Source organism: Ooceraea biroi, chromosome 8 (assembly GCF_003672135.1).
Source record: "Ooceraea biroi isolate clonal line C1 chromosome 8, Obir_v5.4, whole genome shotgun sequence".
In the NCBI taxonomy this organism is placed as follows: domain Eukaryota; kingdom Metazoa; phylum Arthropoda; class Insecta; order Hymenoptera; family Formicidae; genus Ooceraea; species Ooceraea biroi.
This window is the reverse complement of record NC_039513.1, coordinates 6,218,139-6,238,555: the sequence shown is the minus strand read 5'-3', so window position 1 is coordinate 6,238,555 and position 20,417 is coordinate 6,218,139. Positions and strand designations below refer to the sequence as shown.

Below are 20,417 nucleotides of genomic sequence, written 5' to 3'. Positions count from 1 at the left end.
ACATTTCCTATATTTCAAGTGAAAATTGTACCTAAAGAGAGAGAGAGAGAGAGAGAGAGCAATTCTCTGCACTTGGCATTTCCCGCGTTCGCTCGCTGGTCACGAATTTCCTATTTGTCTATCAACGATGGCTGACGCATCGATATATATCGATGACCTCATCGCCCGCGGCAACTTCCTACTGCTGCGGTGAATGTGCTCTTTTCAAACATGGGGAGGTTACTTTTTTGAAGTACTATGTGGGATCTTGGTAACCGGGGTGCCGTGTTGTTGATAAGTGTGACGTGTGGTTGCGTGCTGGTGTACAACGCGTGGGGCACGATACTGGCTCTGGCGTTTTCGTTGTTGCTCGTGGTGTACGTGTGCTACTCGCTGCTCGCAAACGACTGCTTGGTATCACCGCACGCGTATTACATACTTGGCTACCTGCGGCAAGCGGTTGTCGAGCTTGCCACCGCCTTGCGCACCACCGTCGACCACGGTACTCGGTATCTACGTAAGCTCTGGCACAGTGCGAAACGTTTTCGTGAGTATTTTCCGTTCGGGATGGATAGGCGACGCGCGAACAGTTACCAGCTCAGCAGTGATTCGTATGCTGCGACTACCCCCGCCGTCGATTCCATCGCGAAACGCAAGACTTTATCACCGTCAGCGTCACTGTCGACGTCCACGTTCAGCTTAATCAATCAGTTAAGCCCGATTCCACTTGCCCGTTATCCTCGTTCGTGCATCAATGAGACGCTCGTGGCAGATGACAGGTCCTGTCATGGTACGCCCTATCACGCTGGCGATCATTATTTGCAGCAGCAGCAGCAACTCCTTTACGGCAAGCATACTTCTACACCGATCTTCAAGAAAGATGTCAGGGAAAGGGATTCCAAAAATGGTAACATCGATATAGTCTCGCAGTCACGCGAGATATCCTCTAAGAAGAGCTCCCCTATGTATGCTCAGAACCATACGCTGAGCCGTGGTGAGAACGCCACGCAATTCAGTCCCGAGGGTTCGCCATGGGGCACGAGTATCAGTCCCAAGATGCGTCCTAGGCCGGCAGGCATGAAAACTGTCCAGACTACTGCGGGACCGTTGTTGGCATCGACGAGATACAACATTGATCCAAAGTATGTATAAGTCTCGATATTAAAAAATTGTTTTAATTTTTATATGTCATAAAGATGTAACTCACTATATAATTATACGTGTTTCATTGTTTTCTACAGGGTATACACAGACGTGACATCACCAGGTCTTACAACAAGACTGACCAAGTATGCTACAGAAGCAAAAAGTAAATTAAATCACCAGTCTCAGTATGGCATGGGACAATTTCCGAAAGTAAATCTCCACGCGAGTCCAGTTCCTATGCTAACCACAAAATTAACAAAATTGAGAATGCCAGTCACGGTTAGAGTGGCACCGCCAGATGCGGTCAAGTACTCGTCGCCGGAGAGACAAAAAATATTACATAATATTTGCCACATGGAAAACAAGTCGCCCACGAGCGTCGTTCAAGTTCTGAGAGAGATTTCGTTGAAACGACACGCATCGAGGGAAGACATCAGCTTCGACGTGGTTAAGAAACAAAAGACGGAGGGCTTCTTCAGCGAGGAAAGGGAAATGGCTCTGGAGGAGACTAAGCAGAAACGACCTAGGGATGATGTGTCTAAATCGGAAGAGGATCTTTCTCCTCAAAGTAAATCTAGTAGACCTGCAAAACGTACAAAAACGCGATCCTGTTACGATATCCTAAATTCGCTGAGTTCAAGCATCAATGTTGCTACCGGCGTTAAAAGGAAAGCAGGTAGGCATCGAGCTTTATCTCAATACAGTCGACGATATTTTTGACGCATATCTTTACCAGTAATTTTTTTTTCAGTGGATTTCTCGCGTAGTGGATCACCCGATTTCGAGAAGCACTTCAAATCCTTGGAAAGTGCACAACACAATCATTCTTCTGCTATGCCACGGTCTCAGAACTTGAACACCGAATGTAACAGACCGGAATTTAAAGAAATATATTCGAGAATTCCGGAAAAGCTCGGGTCTAATAAATCAGAAGAGTTCCCATTGATGAAGGGGATACTGAAGTCGTATAAAGAGTCGAGAGTCAACTTGAATAAACCAGCACCTGTAATCCACAAGACCATAAAAAGCACAAGGGATATAACTGATAGCAAGGGATCTAGTGTCTCGACGAAATCTGTCAAATTGACGGATAAGCTATTTATGAGAGCTGAACCCAAAAGGAACGAGCAATTAAAGATGCTCATGGAAGAACCGAGTAATGTGAAGGCCAAATTTACGTCAAATAATGTGGAAGAAATAAGGAGAGAAGACATTCGGAATATGAGACAAACCAGCATGAAGGCGAGGCTTCAAAGTATGTTCGATGCGATATCGGGAAAAGGTAAGTGTACTATATATGTATGTACAGTGCAGGAAAAAATTAATATTTAAATAAAAAATTAATAATTTATATATATATACATAGTGTATTTATATAACTAAATTTAAATTGGCTCTTTTATAAAAATTGAAAAAATGTTTTAAAAAATTGTGAAAAGAGTGTCTACACAATTGTTTAATCTAAATAATAAGAAAAATTTTATTTGCCTTTCCAGCAGAGAGCAGATTCAATCCAGACGTTGTGATCCAAGCGGAGGATGTTAACACAGATGCTGCACCAGCTGCAGTAGTCACGTGCTCGGCTGTTTGCGCGACTCTCAACTCGTCAACGACCACAACCAACGTTAACACCACGCCGCTCACGACCGCGGCTATCGTACCGAGTGGATTCTCCTCGTCGAAAATTGATACGAAGGCCGACACGAAAGCAGTTGCAGCTTTTAGCTTACCGAACGTCACGTTATCGACGAAATTGGACGTGCCAGCAACGAGTACACCCGAGATAAAAGAGACAAATTTGCCTACTAAGATAGCTGACGCGATTGATCAACCGAAAATCGTGTCGACGGCGTCTACGGTGGCGAGCACGGAATCCACCTCGCAACAAGTTACTTCCGCCCCATCTGCAACGCCAATGTTCGCTTTTGGCAAACCAATCTTGCAAGCACCAGCTGCAACATCGAGCAGATCATTGCCAAGCTTTGGTAGTGGTGCACTGGGTAAAACCAGCTTTCCATCGATTACTACGACAATAACACCGTCAACTTCGACTAACTTCCTCGCAGCCGCGTCAGGAAAAAGTCCGGGAAATAGTACGCCTATAAGTTTGGCGTTTGTACCTATAAGTTCTAGCACCAACTCTAGCACACCGGACGCGAAAATCGAGACGAGTAACGCGGTTGCGAACGCAAGCATCGGCTCGCCTACCACGGCAAGCAGCACCAAGACTAGCTCCATCTTTGCTTTTGCTAGCAACAAACCTCTTCCAATCTCCACGACGCCGGCTCAGACCTTACCGTCGAGTTTGCTGTCGCAAACCACCAGGACCTTACTGCCAGTTCAGGCGACTAGTGCGACTAGTATCGTCGGTTTTACTGCAAGTACACCCAACCCTTCCGCGACAGCGTCGAGCATCGCGACAACAACGGCCGCGTCCTTGTTCAGTTTCGGAAGCAATGCTACCGCTTTACAACCTCCCAAGTCGGATATCTTCTCGTTCGGCCAATCCAGTAATGGGAGCGTTCAAGCCGCGAGCGGCCAAGCGATACCACTGCCGCAGGCTGCCAGTAAATCTTTCAGTTTCACGTCCAGTGCCCCGACAGCGATCAACGCAAGCAGTTCGTTTAGTGCGAACGCAACGACTACGGCAACAACAATACCAGCCTTTGGATTGCCGACGACATCTACGTTCTCGTTAGGCACGTCCATCGTTTCTACAACTTCATCCAGCAGCAAACCCCTGTTTGTTTTCGGTGCTTCCAGTGCAGCTTCGAGTGCAGCTGCTGCTGCACCAGTTACCACCGCTGATAATACTGCTACTGGCTTAGGTACAATGGGCAATAAAGCGATTTCGGCGTTTGGGGCACCTACAACGACCGTTCCGCAATTCGGCGCAGCTACCACGTCCATCTTCGCCGCTACGTCGAACACCGCTACGTCGAATGCAAGCATCTTCAGTGCGACTCAGCCGGTCTTTAGAGCCGCATCAGGAACTGCGAGTATATTCAACACCTCCAAGACCACTGAGCCCTCGATCTTCGCTTCGACGACCACATCGTCCGCGCCGCTAGACACGGCTGGCACGGCTGGTTCCAACTTGTTTTCCAATGCCAGCGCCACTTCGACGACCTCGACGTCCTCGGTGTTTAGCAGCGGCGCGCCAATTTTCGGTCAAGTAAAGCCCTCAACGTCTTTCGGGGCGAGCACGGGCCGCATGTTCGGCAATGCGACGTCACTGTTCGGCTCGACCACGCAGACCACGAGCGCGCCCACGTTCGGCAACATCTCCACCAGCACGATCACCCCCTCGAATTTCGAGATCGCAAGTAATGCGGCGCCCGCGTTTGGGACGAATGTCGGAGCAGCGACGAGTACACAGGCGACTCCGGCTTTTGGCGGTGCAACTAGTATGTTCGGTTCCACTGATGGCGCATCGCCGGTCCCCATATTCGGAGCGAACGCTGCGTCTCCGGCTGCTGGAACTTTCGGCGCGTCGTCGGGAACGAGTGCCTTCGGCGCACAGAATTCAACGGGCCTCGCGTTCGGGACTGCGAGCGGCGGCGGCGCTACATTTGGCGACAGTAAATCTCCATTTGGTATAACACCCGCGACGACGACTGGTTTTGGCACGCCCAGTTCATCCATTACTGCCTTTGGCGGCAGTAATCCCAACAGCAATACTAACAACGCGAGCAACATGTTCGTTTTTGGAAACAACCAAAAGGAGGGGCAGCAGACCACCACATTTTCCTTTGGATCCAGCTTCAACGCTGCGAACAATAATTCGGCCACCGCACCGCCCACTCCTTTCCAGTTTGGATCCCCGTCTACCAAACCGAGTAATTATTTCGGTTAAATTATTTTAATTCTCTAGCTACGCTATGTTTTAGCTGAAAACTATGTATCTCTTTTTTTGTACATACTATTTCATTTTTATTAATCACAAATGCGATAAATCGTCGTTTCGTTTTCCAGCAGCGGCAGGGTTTAACTTTACCCCGCCGGCGGCCCCTACCATCAACTTTGGGGCGTCAGGCACCACGCCGGCTTTCAATCCTTCGACGCCCGGGATGTTCAACATCGGGAGCGGATCTACTGCGCCGCGATCTAGAACAATTCGCACGCGAAAACCAAGATGATGTCAGACCAGAATGTAAATGCTCTGCCTATTCGAGAACGCAGTCTTGTTGAGGCTCATCTGGTGTGTTTGCTTTTTTAATAATGTAATTTCTTGCCCATAAGAGATACAATCGACACGTGTGCCGCATATTTAATTGTTTGGTAAATAAATCACATTAACAGAGATTTTTTCCATATTGAAGATTGGTGAAGATAATAAGCAATGATCGGTAATGTTACTGCGTTTCAAAATCGTCTGATGATAACTAATAAGTGTATCTACTCTGTGTGTGTGTGTGTGTGTGTGTGTGTGTGTGTGTGTGTATATATATATATATATATATAGGTATTTATACGTATAATACATATACAGAATAGATACACTTATCAGTTATCATCAGACGATTTTAAAACGTAACATTACCGATTTTAAAACAGTAACATTACCGGTCATTATTACTGTGTATATATATATAGGTATATGTACGTATAATATTACATATATAACAGCATTTCGTTTATTAACATTTTAGTCCAATTAGTAGACCGAAATGACATAATTTTGCAAAAAAAAAGAAACAGCTGCTTCAACTCCACATACGCAACAGTCGCTTCACACAACTTCGATATTACACAGTACGATACGAGACGTGCTTTAGAGATCGAGCGTGCATAAAAATTCATTTACCTGTACATTTGTATCTATACTTATGAATTACGATAGCAAGCTCTTGTAGGCAATATTTTAAATCGCCCTTAGTGTTTTATTAAATAGTTCAATGAAATTGAAGGTATCCGTAGCATTTCTCCGTTTGTGTTTCGTTTCTTTCAAGTTTTCATTAGAATATTACAACCGAAATTATATTACATATATATTTCCCAGTACATATAACTAGTAACGTACAACTGACGCATTCTTATTATTTTCACTTCACAAATGTTCATCGTGTCGTTCTTATGAAGCGTATTTCTTATCCACTAGAAAATTTCGCATTATCGCAAATCTTTATAAAATACAAAATTGTGATACGATAACAGAAATGTATTATGTTATGACTCGTTGTAAGCAACATATCTCCTGCCTTCCCGATACCTTCCTCAGAAAAATTGACGAATGAAAATCGTATATAAGTAAACGTTCTTCCATTTATGCGACGAGATGATATAGTACGATGATGTTTGAGATTCATCGAGGTATATGCATAAATTGAGACATATATGTCCCGTGTGGTTGCCGAACTTTGTATAAAATTAGAACAAAATACATATTTTATTTATTTGTAATGTGTTATTTATGAAGAATTTACTATCGGCTCAATAGCAATGCGTTATTCAGGGCGCATTTCGTCGTGTTCGAGTGATGCGTTTTCTGCTTTCTCACGTAATGAGTAATATTGAAAATATTGTATCATTATTATGTTTATCTGTTACATACATATAGATATGCTGACTTCATGTATTTTTACATATTAATTAACATCAAGCGAACAAATATATTATCATGTAGCAATAACAGAATTATGGGGTTGAATATACTCTTCTATTAAATACTTTAACTATCCAAAACTGTTAAAATTATCACAAATTTTAAAAGACCTCGTGGTTAAAATATTCTTATGCGTGATAGGGAGAGAGATAAACAGAGAAAGAGAAAAAAACACAAAGAGAGACGTGCGCTAATATGTTTTATTTAATTAGGATACGATGCAACAATTATACAGATTATTGCTATCTAATCTGTCTTTATTAATACGTTAGAGTTAAATGTTCGAACGTGTGTACGCGATAATTGATTTTACTGATGGATACATAATGCGTAAAAAAAAGATTTTGTTTTCAAATGTAATATACATATAATAATGGATAAGCGCTATTAAAATCTTTTGTTTTTCATCTCTGCGATGTTAAGAAATATATGTAACTCTCTTATTTACTCGGAAATTTGAATTTCTTTGTGGAGTTCGTTGACATTCGAACGTTTTTATCACGTGTATCATATATGTACATACATTCTTAATTTAGATATTTTCGATACAGTTCTCGTGCTTTCTAGATTTTAAAAATAGATGAGGAATTTGGCTAGAATGTTCGATATTGTCTGAAGAGTCAGTCATGTGTGGAGGTCTTCAAAAATATATTTCTATTGTGCTTCATATATGTTGTGTGAGAACAAAAGGACCGTAAAATTGGAGCTCGGAGTTCAAAAATTCGTTAAAGTCGAAGCGAAAAGTACGGTGGTACGGCTATGCCCCTCCAGAAAAGCACAATCGGTCCTCGGTAATGCTCGGCGGCGTTCGCGAGTCTTCGTGAAGGCTTCGCGCATACGATTGGCCGTTGCGGCATCTAGCCGGCACGCGATGACGAATCAGCGCGGCCGTTATACCCAGTCATGCTGTTTGTCCGGTCGCCTAGAAGCGCGTCCATTACAATCAGACTGGAACCAACATCAGAACCAAGAAGAAGGTAACACCTAGGTTCAGCGGAGTGTCCGAACATCTTACACCACCATAATGGCTGACCCGGAGAAGCAGCCCGAACAACCCAAGGCTGTTCAACAAAAAATGGTCATCGGTAAGTTCGAGCATGTATCGCCGCTTTTAATTTGCATCGCGACGAAAAAATCCGCCGAACGCGAGGACCATCCGCGCCGCGTTCCTCTGCCCATAATGGCGTCCATGCTCGCGGCACAATGTTCAGCCATGTGGTCGGCGCGCAGAAATCGCACAAAGAGTCTTCCTCTCGTTATAATTTACGTATCACGCGAGCATCGCTTTGGCCATCAAAACGACACGCTCCATCGTTCGTCTTTCTCACATTGCCGATTTAGTCGCGGATTTTTTCTTCGCGTAGCACTCCGATCATCGATTTTCGCCGACGCCGCTGTTGTGTGTGCTTCCGCGATGCGATTATATACGTCGCATAACCTGAAAGTCTACGACGGCGTAGAAAGCGAGAATCGATGCCGAGCTTCTAGAGCATTCCGAGATCTATGATGATATCCATCGATTTCTTGGAATACCCACATCGATCCTTTATATCCTCGGCGCGCGCGCTCCACGTTTTCGTTATGTAAGCACGTCACCGCGTGCTTCTACGCGAAACGTGCTTTCGCGGCAAATCTTTCGCTCAGATGCAGATGCCTGCAGACTTGGTAAATCGATCAATTTTCCTTTTTCATCGTTGCGAAATATTTCATTCACGTTCCATGTACGAAAAATAGAATAACTTGAACAACATAAGTGTAGAAAAATCTTTTGCAGCACAAGAAAATTGTGAAATTATGAAAAATAAATAATTCCATTATTTCTTCTTATTTTAAAAATTGTTTAACATCAAAAACGTTCACTTAGAAATTAACTTCGATTTTGAAAGTTGCTCAAGTCGGATTAGTCATATGTATTAGTCATATGTTATTAGGCGCATTTCATGAAATTGCGTGATATATAGAAAGCTAATTTTTATCAGTCTTAATGGAGTTCATATATTTCAAAATCATTAATATAATACATTTGTCATTAAGTCTTGTGAAGAAAATTCAGCCACGAATATTACTTCAGGCTCTAAGGAATTTCTGGTATAATCGTGATCGATCTATCGTTGTGACACTAAATTCGACCTTTGTTTGGGTTATACTGTTCCAAGGTCGCATGTAACTGTTATTATGGAGATAGTCTTATCATATTTTCGCTGAGAAATGGGATGATGCGGTGTATACATAATAACATTATTCTTAAATAACATTTGTCCCAAATTCTCATACATATACACACACACGCGAACTTCAACTAAATATTTTTATGTTTCGAAAATTCAAAAATATATTTATTAAAATATTTTATTTCACAACTTTTATATACATAATTATAATTATAATTTTTGCCATGATTTTTACCATCATATTGCTATTTTTTTATCGGTCATGCTTCACGCTTTTAATTCTCGCTTCCTTTAAAATTATTCTTAGAAACGTTAGTCGTTACCGTACAGATTAGAATCGTTGTTATATTTTGATTTCAAGCGATCACCTGTTCGTATAAACACGAGGATTCTATCATCAAGTATCATGTTATTCCTTCCGTCAAGGTTGTTCTCACAATTGGTAATAATAAACAGAGGGAAAAATATTATACACACTTCTAATATATAATATTCTCTTACTCATGCTTCTCTCTCGAAATTTTATATATTACATATATGATTTAAACATTTATATAACTTATTAATGGTAATTATTGTAAAACACGTGTAACACATAAATTAGGCGCCACTGCATTCTCCCACAAAATTTATACAGTTTACGATTATGTAGAACATAAATCAGGTAAATCATGAATTTTTTCTTTATTTTCAGCAAACAAAGTGACTGGAACTGTGAAGTGGTTTAACGTGAAGAGCGGATATGGCTTTATCAACAGGTCAGTAATTTTTTTTAAATTATCTTATGACCAGTTTTTTTCTTTTACCTTTCCTTCTTCTTTTCTTCCCTTTTCTTTAATTCTTTTACTTTACGGAAAACTAGAGAAAAGAGGAGACTCGCATCTATTCGCTTGCATAGGCGCAAGGGTTAGTCATACACTATTAATTTAAACGCTTACTCTCGCTACAACTGCCTGAAGCGTTCGTGTACGTTAACCGTTGCATCTCCTATAAAAATTCTTTGCGCGAGTAGATCAGAAAAATTTAACTCTTCTTTAATTCTTTTATTCGTGAATTGATTGCAATGTCGCACATGATGATGTGAACGTATTTGCCAATTTTCAATTCATATCGCCGCGTTTGCTGAATAAATTTTGTGACTTCCATTGTTATTACATTATTCAAGATGTATATTAACTGGCTGATATTCGCGCGACTACTTCTGGAAAAATTCTGACCCACGTGTTAACTCTGTGGTAGTCGACGAATATACTCGCTAATCTGCAACGTAATAATGAGTCATCCTAGCTTAACTTTATGTGTATTTTTGTGAGACTTTGACTTAAGATGAACCTTAAGCATGTTGAGCTTTTCATCTATATATATTTTATTATTAATAAATTTTTATTATTTTGTGATACATTGTATAATTACTATTTTAATTTTTATATTTTATTTATGAAAGAAATCAACCTTGACGCATTTACCGACGTAGTAATATAGCGTTGCCGCTGCTCGAATTTACAGATTGATGTGCGATTATTATATCATATCTCCCATCTGAAAGAAAGATTTAGAGCACTGTTTCTGAGACTGATCGATAATGATTTTAAGTTATGGGGGAAATGATAGTCTCTAATATTAGGAAAATCGTCGCTACAGCTTCGACCTGCAACCTCGACCTGGCAGTCTGCCGCGCGGAAAATAGATGCTTCGTTTGCCACGTGCACGAGCCCGTGTAGGAGCTCGTTCTTCGTAGAGTCCGGTTCCTCGCTATTTCGAAGTTCCTTCATTCATCTGGCCGAATGCCAAAAAATCTTCGCGCCCATAATGGCGTTTTGCCGTCGTTTACATCCTGTACGGAACTTGCGTGCGGGAAAAATAAGTGTTTCTGTTTTTTACCTTTACGTTTTAAGGAAGATTCGAGATCAAGTTCACGTGTCCCTTTGTACTGGAGTCTTACCTGTATTTATGAGGGCACAAAATAGTTTCGCACAATCGTTCTATTCAAGTACGCTTAAACTTCTCGAGTGCACTTTCACCAAACACTAGCTTGACGCACACACGTGCAACAGAATACTAGAAACGACCGTTATGATGTAGTCGTTCATAAATACGGGCACGCTTTCGTTGGGCTGCTCCAGCAATGAACAGATCATAGCATGCTACATTAGAGTTATTCGAGTTTTCATGTATCCGAGTTTTAAGGAATATGAGGATGTAAATAATATTCTGTGTTTTAATATTATTTAGCACAATTAAAAGACGTAGTCCTTTTCACTTTAAGAATATTTGAGAAAAATATGATACTGGAATCTTTTTTAAATTAAAAATTTATATTTGTTTTAATTTTAATTTTGTGATATTTTATCTCTTTCTTTTTTTTCATTGGTTTAGTTAATAAATAAATTATTATGAATAAATTTGTGAAAGAAAAGGGAATTGTAAATTTGTTAAAACAGCGACATGGAAAACGCAGAAATGCCTTGTAACTGCTAAACTGCTTCACTGATGTAAACTACTTTGTAGTAATCGTCGGTAATACCGGAAACCTTACAGCAAAATCCTAAACGAGCGGAGAAGCCATTTTGCAATAAATAAAACCGAAAATGAAACCAAACAATAAAATATTCTAGAATAGTTGGAAATAAATATCATTAACTTGAAAATCAATACGTGAGCTAAATGCCGTAAATAGATTTATTTAGAAAACAATATATTTTACTAATCTATCTCGGGAATATGTATCCATTGATCATTCATCGTGTTCATCTTGAATAGGATGAAACTCGACTAACCAGCAATGGGAGAGCAATGTTCTGTCTCGATACCCATTGGATCATACCCTGCTAACTCGGTATCGATTCATGTTTCGAGACGACAATAAAATTCATTGAACAGAAAACGTTATTTATTCATATAAATGTTGCAGTGTTTAAAATTAAGGACATTAACTTTCTATTTTCATAAAAATAAATTTAATACAATAATTAATTATAATAAAAAAAAGAGTATAAAAAGTTATTTTAAGTTACGGTTATTGTTTGATTTTGTGATCTAAATATATCATGTGAAAAATTTAATCGTACATACAAGTTCTCGCAAATGATTAATTAAGCGATATTATGTAATATCGCAATTATAAAATTATTGTTTTTGGCCATTTGACGATTAAGCAAAGAGAGTTTGATTTAATCTTCGCATCTTCCGGTATCTGATACAACTTTTGTTAACTGAGAAGGGTTGGTGGTCTAGTTGGTGGCAGCTGGCATCTGTATAGCTGCCATCTCTCTCTTGACTACATCGCGGAGTTCATTGACCTCTCAACTCCGTGCTTTGCTTCGCAGCTTCATGGATTCCGATTACGTCCGCACGCTCGCGAACTCATGCGTAGGATAGACGTTACATATATTTGCGACGCGCGACTATTATATAGACATGTGGAATTTGAGTAGAGAATGCGGGCGTCACGATGACCTAATTAAATGAAATTTCTATCATAATTTCGATAACTAGATGAATTTAATAATTGTTTGAACAATTTAAAAACATTTCGATATATCAGTCACAGAAATAGAAATTACAACGGTTTAATATTTTATTATTATATTGAACTTGTTTAAGTAATTACAAGACATAAATAGTATAACATAGTACAAGAATAACAATTGTTTAACGTTCATGGTTGGTTATTATTATAAAATTAAAATAAAGCTTTTAAGAATACTAATAATTATTAATTCAATATTTATTTCAAATTTTATCAAAGAATCCATGATTTTTTTATTAATATTTTTCGTAAATCTGATGCATCAATATTATCTTATTGTATGTAAAAGAATTTATATAGATTATTTTTAATATAATTGTTCTGATTCTGTTTCAGAAATGACACCAAGGAAGATGTATTTGTGCATCAAGTGAGTTTGCTACATAATTAATACGTTAATCGTTAAATATTTTTATTTTTCAAATTTTACTATATTTCACTGTTACGTGCAATTACAGTCGGCCATTGTGAAGAACAATCCGAGAAAAGCAGTGCGCAGCGTCGGAGACGGTGAGGTCGTTGAATTTGATGTGGTTATTGGCGAAAAGGGCCATGAAGCCGCAAATGTCACCGGTCCAGCGGGAGAAGCTGTGAAGGGTTCACCCTATGCCGCGGACAAGCGTCGCGGTTACCGTGGAATTCATTGGGTCTACCCAAGACGTGGCAACGGACGACCTCAAACTCGTAGATCGCGCGAGGGTCAGGAAGGCTACGAAGGTATGCAATGTTGTTACTTGTGGCATTATTTGTTCAATCTTTTACTTAACCGGAGCATCGCTACGACTCAGTATCTAATATTAAAAAGAGAAAATATAAATTTAAACATAGTAGAATTGTTTAATTTGCGAGATAAGAGTAGCTTAATTTTTAATCATTAATTCGATTACTTATATGTTGTAAATCAGGCGAAGGAAAAGTCAGCGATGACGCAAACGCGACCGACGGCGGCGGCCAACCACAGCAACAGCAACGCCGCTACAGGCTGCGACGTCATTACGACGGTTACTATCGCGGAGGACGTCGTTCCGGGCCTGCTTCAGGCCAGCAGCAAGGAGAAAATGCTGGCGAAGGTGGTGAACCAGCGGAAGGAAACGGCGAGGGCGGCGCTCCGCCGCGTGGTGGTGGTCGCGGACGTGGTGGACCGTCACGGCGCTACTTCCGCCGTAATTTCCGTGGAGGAAGAGGCGGTGGCCCTCCACGACGCCCTCGCAGCCAGGATGGCCATGTAAGGGATAATAATATTTAACCGATCGCTTTGAATCCTTCCCAATTTCGACAGTTTGCTGGCGAACGAAGCTCCTCGGATTATAAACGCTTTGATCGCGAATCACAAACACGTTTACCGAATCTTGTACACTTGCTTTGCCTTGAATTCCCGAGATGGTACATCTCAAAACGTTCGAAAGAGTGAAGAAATGATGACGCAAAAGTACTTTGCTCCCACATACGTCATATTTTAATTAGATTTTTATTATTTCAACGACTCTCTCTCTCTCCCTCTCTCCCCAATATTCTTCTTCTAAGGCGTTTCGAGATACGCGATCTTGAGAATATTAGGTGGAAGTTTTTATACATTTTGCTCAATCGTTTTAGAATAGTTCTGTTTTAAGATATATATACCAAACACCTTTTGCAAGGCTCCATAAAATTCAATCTCGGTCGCTTTTGCATCTAGATGGTGAATTGTCCCTTTATTATTTCTTTCCTATAGCACTGCATTATCACATGCATCATCAAACGAACATTATAGATCTGTAAACGTACGTTTATCTTTACATTCTTGAATATATATATATATAACAAACACGTCTGAAATCTCTAATTGAAATCTCTGCACGGTAGTGTTTATTAACATGATGTGAGATTAATCTTAGTTGCATTATTTATAAGAACATCGTCTCTTAGATGCACCACTTAGAGAATTTAGTTTAATATTTTTAGCAAAAATATAAATTCCGTAATACATTTCTTATAGCGTACGGGGTGCATTATAATCTGTGCGTCTTCGTACGTATCATGAATCTTATTTTTCTTTCATATTTTACAAAATCGAACCTTTTAATAATTCCGGTACTAGCGAATATCCTGTGATTGGCAGAACAGTCCAGTAGTTGTTGCGAACACTAGCTAGTAATATGAAACTAGGTGACTGACGACGGCGAAGCCGCAGGCGAAAATGCACAGATCGGTAATTCGCGTAGAAATCCACGACCACGTTATAGACGACGATTAGTACGACGACCTCGTGCGACTTCAAGTCAGCAGACAAACACGGTAGAGAACCTGCCACCTTCGGGCGCACGCAAATCCTCCGATCCTGCTTCTTCCCCCGTCACCTCCCCTCAAGCACAAGTCACCGATATTCCTCTCGAGTCCTGCGATAAAACCAACAAGGTACTGTGGTATCCTTCCTCTCTCTCGATCGAATTAGGAGAGAAATTCACGTGATTCTGTATCCTTCAACGACGAGAAGCAGACGAACAATTTTATATGGTTTATACATTTCAATTTACAATAAATATCGTTTGCAATAATTTCGTTGCACGAAACGGTCATTTTGAATTTTCGAAATTTAATTATGACCTCGTCATAATGTAATCGAATCACTTTCGTCTGTATATTATCTATAAATATCCTTTTTCGTTGACGGATCGCACTCGTGAGAGTTTCCTCCTGTTTCTTCAACGTGCATTCGGACAGAGCACAAATCCAACACGAATCGTAATCAGAGGCTACTTGGTACGTGTGATTTCTCCGAAACCACGCGTCGTAAAGTGTCGAAACAATATTGCAGCAAGATTTTGCAGCTTGCGTAAGAAGCGAGAAGAAGCTCACTGATTACGAGACTTCGAATGCACTATCCAACAACAAAATACGGAACGGTAGCGCTTAGCACACTGTTTGCACGTGTCTTTTTGTACTCTTTTCAGTCGGAGCAGAAGTCGGATGCACCTAAAGATTCGGATGCACCTGCCGCTGCCCCTGCTCCACAGGTAAAATGTTGCTTTATTTCCTCCTTTTTTTTTCTCAGTCTCGCTCAAAAACTCAGTTCTCGCACTTTTTACACTTTCCGACATTCAGATACGCGATTAACGTGAAACAGATCTTGAGACCTCTTTTGTTCGACTTTACAGGAGAGCCAACCGGTGCAGAACACCACCACCGAGAGCACCGCCTAACCGAAAAAATAACGCGCTATCGCCGCAGGACACTCCTTTTAATATAACACCAAGATCCGTTATATACACAGAAGCATTGTCAATTGCGGAACAGCGGCAAAAACAGCAACAGCAACAATGAAGCAACAACAATAAATATATAACAAATCGAAAAATTAAAAAAAAAATGATATACTCTCCCACGAAAGCAGATTAACATGCGTACGCGTGGCAAACCTTGGGAAGAACGATTACAGCAGGAAAGGTAACCAATTACGTGCGACGAAATAAATCTCTCTCCGACCGAATTAAATATAAACTTTTGTTGTTTTGTACTTTCGAAATCTTCACGCAGATATCACGGATATTGTCAGCATCTTACGCACGAAGCTAAAACTCAAGATTTGAGAGCCAGCCAAGTCGTATTAGATGACATTCATTACTATTACAAAAAAAAATATTGTTAATTAATTTGTGGTGTTGAAAACGACAAACATCGATGGTGATTTCATTATTTCGAGACACGTGTGTTCGAGACTTGATGATATCGAAGGTACAATAGGCACGCGTGATTTTTCTTTGTGACCCGAACGGTCTCTCTTAGCGAGACTTTCTAAGAAAAAGTTAATCAGAACAGTAACCGAAACCAATCAAATCCGCGGTTATTCGAATGGAATGTAAGGATTGGTTAAAAATTTACTGAAATAAGAGATAAAGGAATAAACAAAAAAAAAACAATAGAAGAGTAAAGCATCGGAGTACGGGAGCGATGAATTCGAGCGCGACAAGAAAAAGAATATATATGTATATTTTTTGTTTGTTTTTTGTGTATTTCTTGTTTCGTACACTTCTAATTTTTCTGCGGTAAAGGCGCATTATAAACCGTTTAATATGCGATATGTATTTGAGTTTTATTGCCATTTCCACGAGCTTTCTTCACTCTCGGCGACTTCCCACCAAACGGACTAACGAAAAACCGATACGTGAATATTGCTGATGAACGAGTCCCGCTCGCACTTGTTGCCCGTCTCAAAATCATTTGTCTCTTTCGGCTTGTACCGCGAAATCGATGGGATTGCCGTATTGCTTTTACTCTTTTATGCGCAATTGCCTGGCGTTAATCAATAAGCGTGGCATAAGTAATCAATATAGTTAATGCGATCGTATCGAATCTAAATTTTCTTACCTTTTATAAGCGATTTGTATCACAAATAGAAACGATTATTGTAGTAGCATTTATCTGTATTTTTAATATTGATTGTAGTGAACACTATCGATATTGACCCCTGGCGGGTCAATATCCCGTCGGAGCGCGTACTATTAATTAGCGATTATTGTTGCTTTGACTTCACACGCTATTGATTAGGCGCCCAGAATAGAACGCGGAAGTTCGTGAGGTTTCTCGTGATGAGATGAAATATCCTACTCCCACTTGGTCCGAAGTTTCGCCAAGGTGGATGGGAAGATATTCGCGTTCGTTGCATTTCGTATAAAGTAAATAATTGATAGATCGCAGATGTGCCTCCCCGTCATATCTGCCGATTCGCTTTTGAAGAATCCTTACGAACTTCGGCGTCCTGTGATCGTGTAAATGATCGTCCGGTTGTTTCTGAAATTGATGTCGATCGACATCGACATCGACAATGCACCAGAGTTTTTTTTTTTTAAACTACTGACCGTATGCATGCAGTAGTCGATTCGATTTGACTTTTCAGAGCCCGGCGTATCACACTGCGATTCGATTGACAATATGCGATTATCGTAGACTGTCATGAGAGCTAGTGAGAGAGAAAATGGAATTTATATACTTTTGCTAACTAATTTTTAAAATTTTAGTTTGTAATATCGTCGACAAATAGTAAAACAATGTATATGTACTTTCTTCAAAGAAAATCTAAGTCTTTATATCTGGTTATATCAAAATTCTATCAATTCGTTTTTTTTTTCCATTTGAATCTACCAGACGATAAAAACGTTTCTGCAAAACTTTCCTAATATTTGAAGCATCTTTCGAATTTTCGTGTCGTTTGAACGTAGCTTACGGATGTTACATGTCATTTGTTTCCGTCGTCGTATAAATTCGGTGCCTATCAAAAGCCAGTGGAAATTAACCAGTGTTGGGCGAGATAAATTCACAAAAACCGTTACGAAAGTAACAAGTTTGTGAACGTGCTAGCGTATGTAAGGTACGCAGAAGTACATACATTCACAAAAAGTGTGCAGAGTACATGTCACCGATGCTGATACATGAACAACATACACTTTCAAGAATCATTGTTCATTATTCATAGATAGAGTTTGCCCAACGCTGACACTGACACGCGATCGTTCCCTGCTTGGGTGCCGGCAGAGAAATTCCGCCCAAGATATCGTGTATATCACATGATCGTTTTCAACTTTGTCTCACTGTCTCGTTTGTCACATCCCGTTTGTGAAGTAGCGTTTGTCAGGCCACAATCCAAATGTGTTGAGTCTTCGTAAAATTGCATAATACCTTTGTTGCATAATACAGAACTCGAAAAGCCCGAGTACTCGGTAACTCGAGATCCGGAATTATCAGATTGGCTAAGGTAGTAGAGCGGTGTAGGGAAGTAATAAATGAGAAAGAGATGGAGAGGAAGAGAGAGTGTGCGCGTGAGTGTGGTGCCAAGTGGAGAGAGATAAACGCGCGGTTACGTTACACGGACACGCGTTATTTTCACTTTTACAACCGTAGAAAGAAATAAATGAGACGATCGAATGCCGAATGGGCTCCCAAGTCGCGCCGGAAGTCGCCGAGATTCTTTTATTCGATCCAGCAGGAATAAAAACCCTTGCGGAGATCGCGAGATCGACATGTTGCGTCGCGCTTCGTTCGCTTTTCTATTTTCAACCGCGTTCCGCTGGGACGAGACGAGAATGACGACTTTACGAGTGACTTTCCGGGTCGCGTTGTTTAATGTAATCACTCTTCCGTTGTTTAACGTAACCGCGCGTTCTTGCGAAAAACACAGTAGAGAAAAAGAAATTAAAAAAAAAGAAAATCCAAGAGAAATCGGCTTCTCGAGACAGCGACAGAGAAGCGCGAAAACAAGCAAACGTTTCAAGCGGCGCGCCGGACGGGCGCGCGATTGTAACTGTCTGCAAAAAAAGAACAATGCATGTGTTACAGTGAATATCAGAAGTTAAAACAACAAAATGCCAAAAAGAGTGACGACGAATCCAGCAGTTAAACTTACACGCGGTAAAAATATCCAGCCAAGATAGTAATCGAGAAAATCAGTTTGCGCTTCGTCGTTCGGATTACATTGCCGTCGTCGAAATATTTTGGCACGATCACTAGACAATTGTGATCAATCATGGAGCGTACGTGTTCGTTACAAAAGTTGAAAGACGGCTTATGATCGGGCGACATGAAAAACTTTACAGGAAAAATTCGATCTGCGACAGGCGTCATATACACGGTCCATTCAATTTCCGGGCACTTGGAGGAAAACTCACTGAATTTTCGACGAAGGAGACAATCTCCACGAAGCCGGGGTTCTCTGCATGTCGAACGATTGTCGAAATTATTTAACATACGAAGCGTCCGATCGCGTGTAGATTCTTCTCGTTCAAAAATCTTAGTCCTCCGTGCACGTATTTGCTGACTTAATGGCCGTCAATATATTGCAAAATTTTGCGAGTGTTATCGGCGTGTTTCGGTTCTCCTCGTCGAGTATTAATCAGTGATCAGACTCGTCGGGAAGACGAAGACTCGAGTCACTGTCGGAGAAAAAGGAAACGAAAATCGTCCTTTCATCAGAAAGAATTTTCGGGAAAAGAAGGATAGCCATGACATACGCCACCCTTCTCGCCCGAAATTTCCGTCGTGCATTCGCGTCGTGTCCGTCGGGGAAAATAATCGCAATAAAAAAGGATATCACGTCGCGACGATCAATTAGCTCCGATTCGAGTTTCGCACGAGTAAAGGCGATACTCCTGCATATATATATATATGTATGCAGGAGAAAGACGACGACAGGGACGAAGAATAAAAAGGAAAAAGTAAAAACTGAAGAAAAAGAACCGAAATCCCGATCGAGGAGACGTTCAACTTTCGAGAGACAAAGAAAAAAAACGTAGAGAAAATCTATCAAAAGACCTCGACGGACGCCGGGCATGACGTTGTCGTCGTCGTCGTCCGAGCGTGTCCCGATAAAGTCGTCCGTCGACTGCCCCCTCAATGAATTTTGTACCGAAACGTGAAACTCTAAATGCTAATTTCATACACGAAATTTAATTTTTTCACGAGAAACATGTGCATTATAAAAAATAAATCTACCAAAAAAATCGCAAAAACCACAAACCGAACATGGTATTTTTTTCATTCAATTCCCTGTTTATCCTAGTTTCTGTTTTTTTTTATTTTTCAATATATATATATATATATATATTTATATTTATAGTATATTTGAAAAGTATGCAGTTGCAAACAGTTTGACGAAAAATATATCAATCCTATGTACTAAAGCATAAATGGATAATTACTAAGCGATTGATTGAAATAAAGGTAATAAAAGAAAAAACAAAACTGAACGAATTAATAACCATGATGTAAATATAATTCATTGAATAAATTTTATTCAATTGTTCGTAATAAATTTATGAAATTTTCCTAATCCTTTATGAAATCTCAAAATTTACAGTACATTAAATAAAGCATAGCATGACTTGAATGGAACATTGCAGGAGAGTTCAGTACTGAATATAAATTAAATATCTCATTTATGCTATTTACTTCCGTCAGGGAGGGAGGAAGAAAGAATTTCCAAGATAATGCAATTGCGCGAATCCTCGGCATGGAATTA

The 20,417-nt window shown here is 40.3% G+C and overlaps 2 protein-coding genes across 4 annotated transcripts; both read left to right on the top strand.

Moving 5' to 3' along the window:
• Positions 1–52: 52 nt before the first annotated feature.
• On the top strand, positions 53–6,975 carry LOC105287878 (mucin-5AC). Of its 2 annotated transcripts, none has more exons than XM_011353725.3 (5): positions 53–1,121; positions 1,221–1,801; positions 1,877–2,407; positions 2,625–4,964; positions 5,101–6,975. In XM_011353725.3, exons 1-5 carry the CDS (start codon positions 238–240, stop codon positions 5,262–5,264), a joined length of 4,500 nt encoding a protein of 1,499 aa, XP_011352027.2. In that variant the 5' UTR covers positions 53–237; the 3' UTR covers positions 5,265–6,975. The 2 variants fall into 2 exon arrangements, with proteins under 2 accessions (XP_011352027.2, XP_011352026.2); XM_011353724.3 differs by having other exon boundaries at positions 238–1,121; positions 2,622–4,964.
• A 678-nt stretch (positions 6,976–7,653) lies between these two features.
• Positions 7,654–19,899, top strand: LOC105287879 (nuclease-sensitive element-binding protein 1). 2 transcript variants are annotated; one of them, XM_011353726.3, is made up of 7 exons: positions 7,655–7,815; positions 9,596–9,659; positions 12,767–12,800; positions 12,889–13,147; positions 13,336–13,655; positions 15,361–15,423; positions 15,565–19,899. In XM_011353726.3, exons 1-7 carry the CDS (start codon positions 7,755–7,757, stop codon positions 15,607–15,609), a joined length of 846 nt encoding a protein of 281 aa, XP_011352028.1. In that variant the 5' UTR covers positions 7,655–7,754; the 3' UTR covers positions 15,610–19,899. The 2 variants fall into 2 exon arrangements, with proteins under 2 accessions (XP_011352029.1, XP_011352028.1); XM_011353727.3 differs by lacking the exon at positions 15,361–15,423 and having other exon boundaries at positions 7,654–7,815.
• Positions 19,900–20,417: the final 518 nt, after the last annotated feature.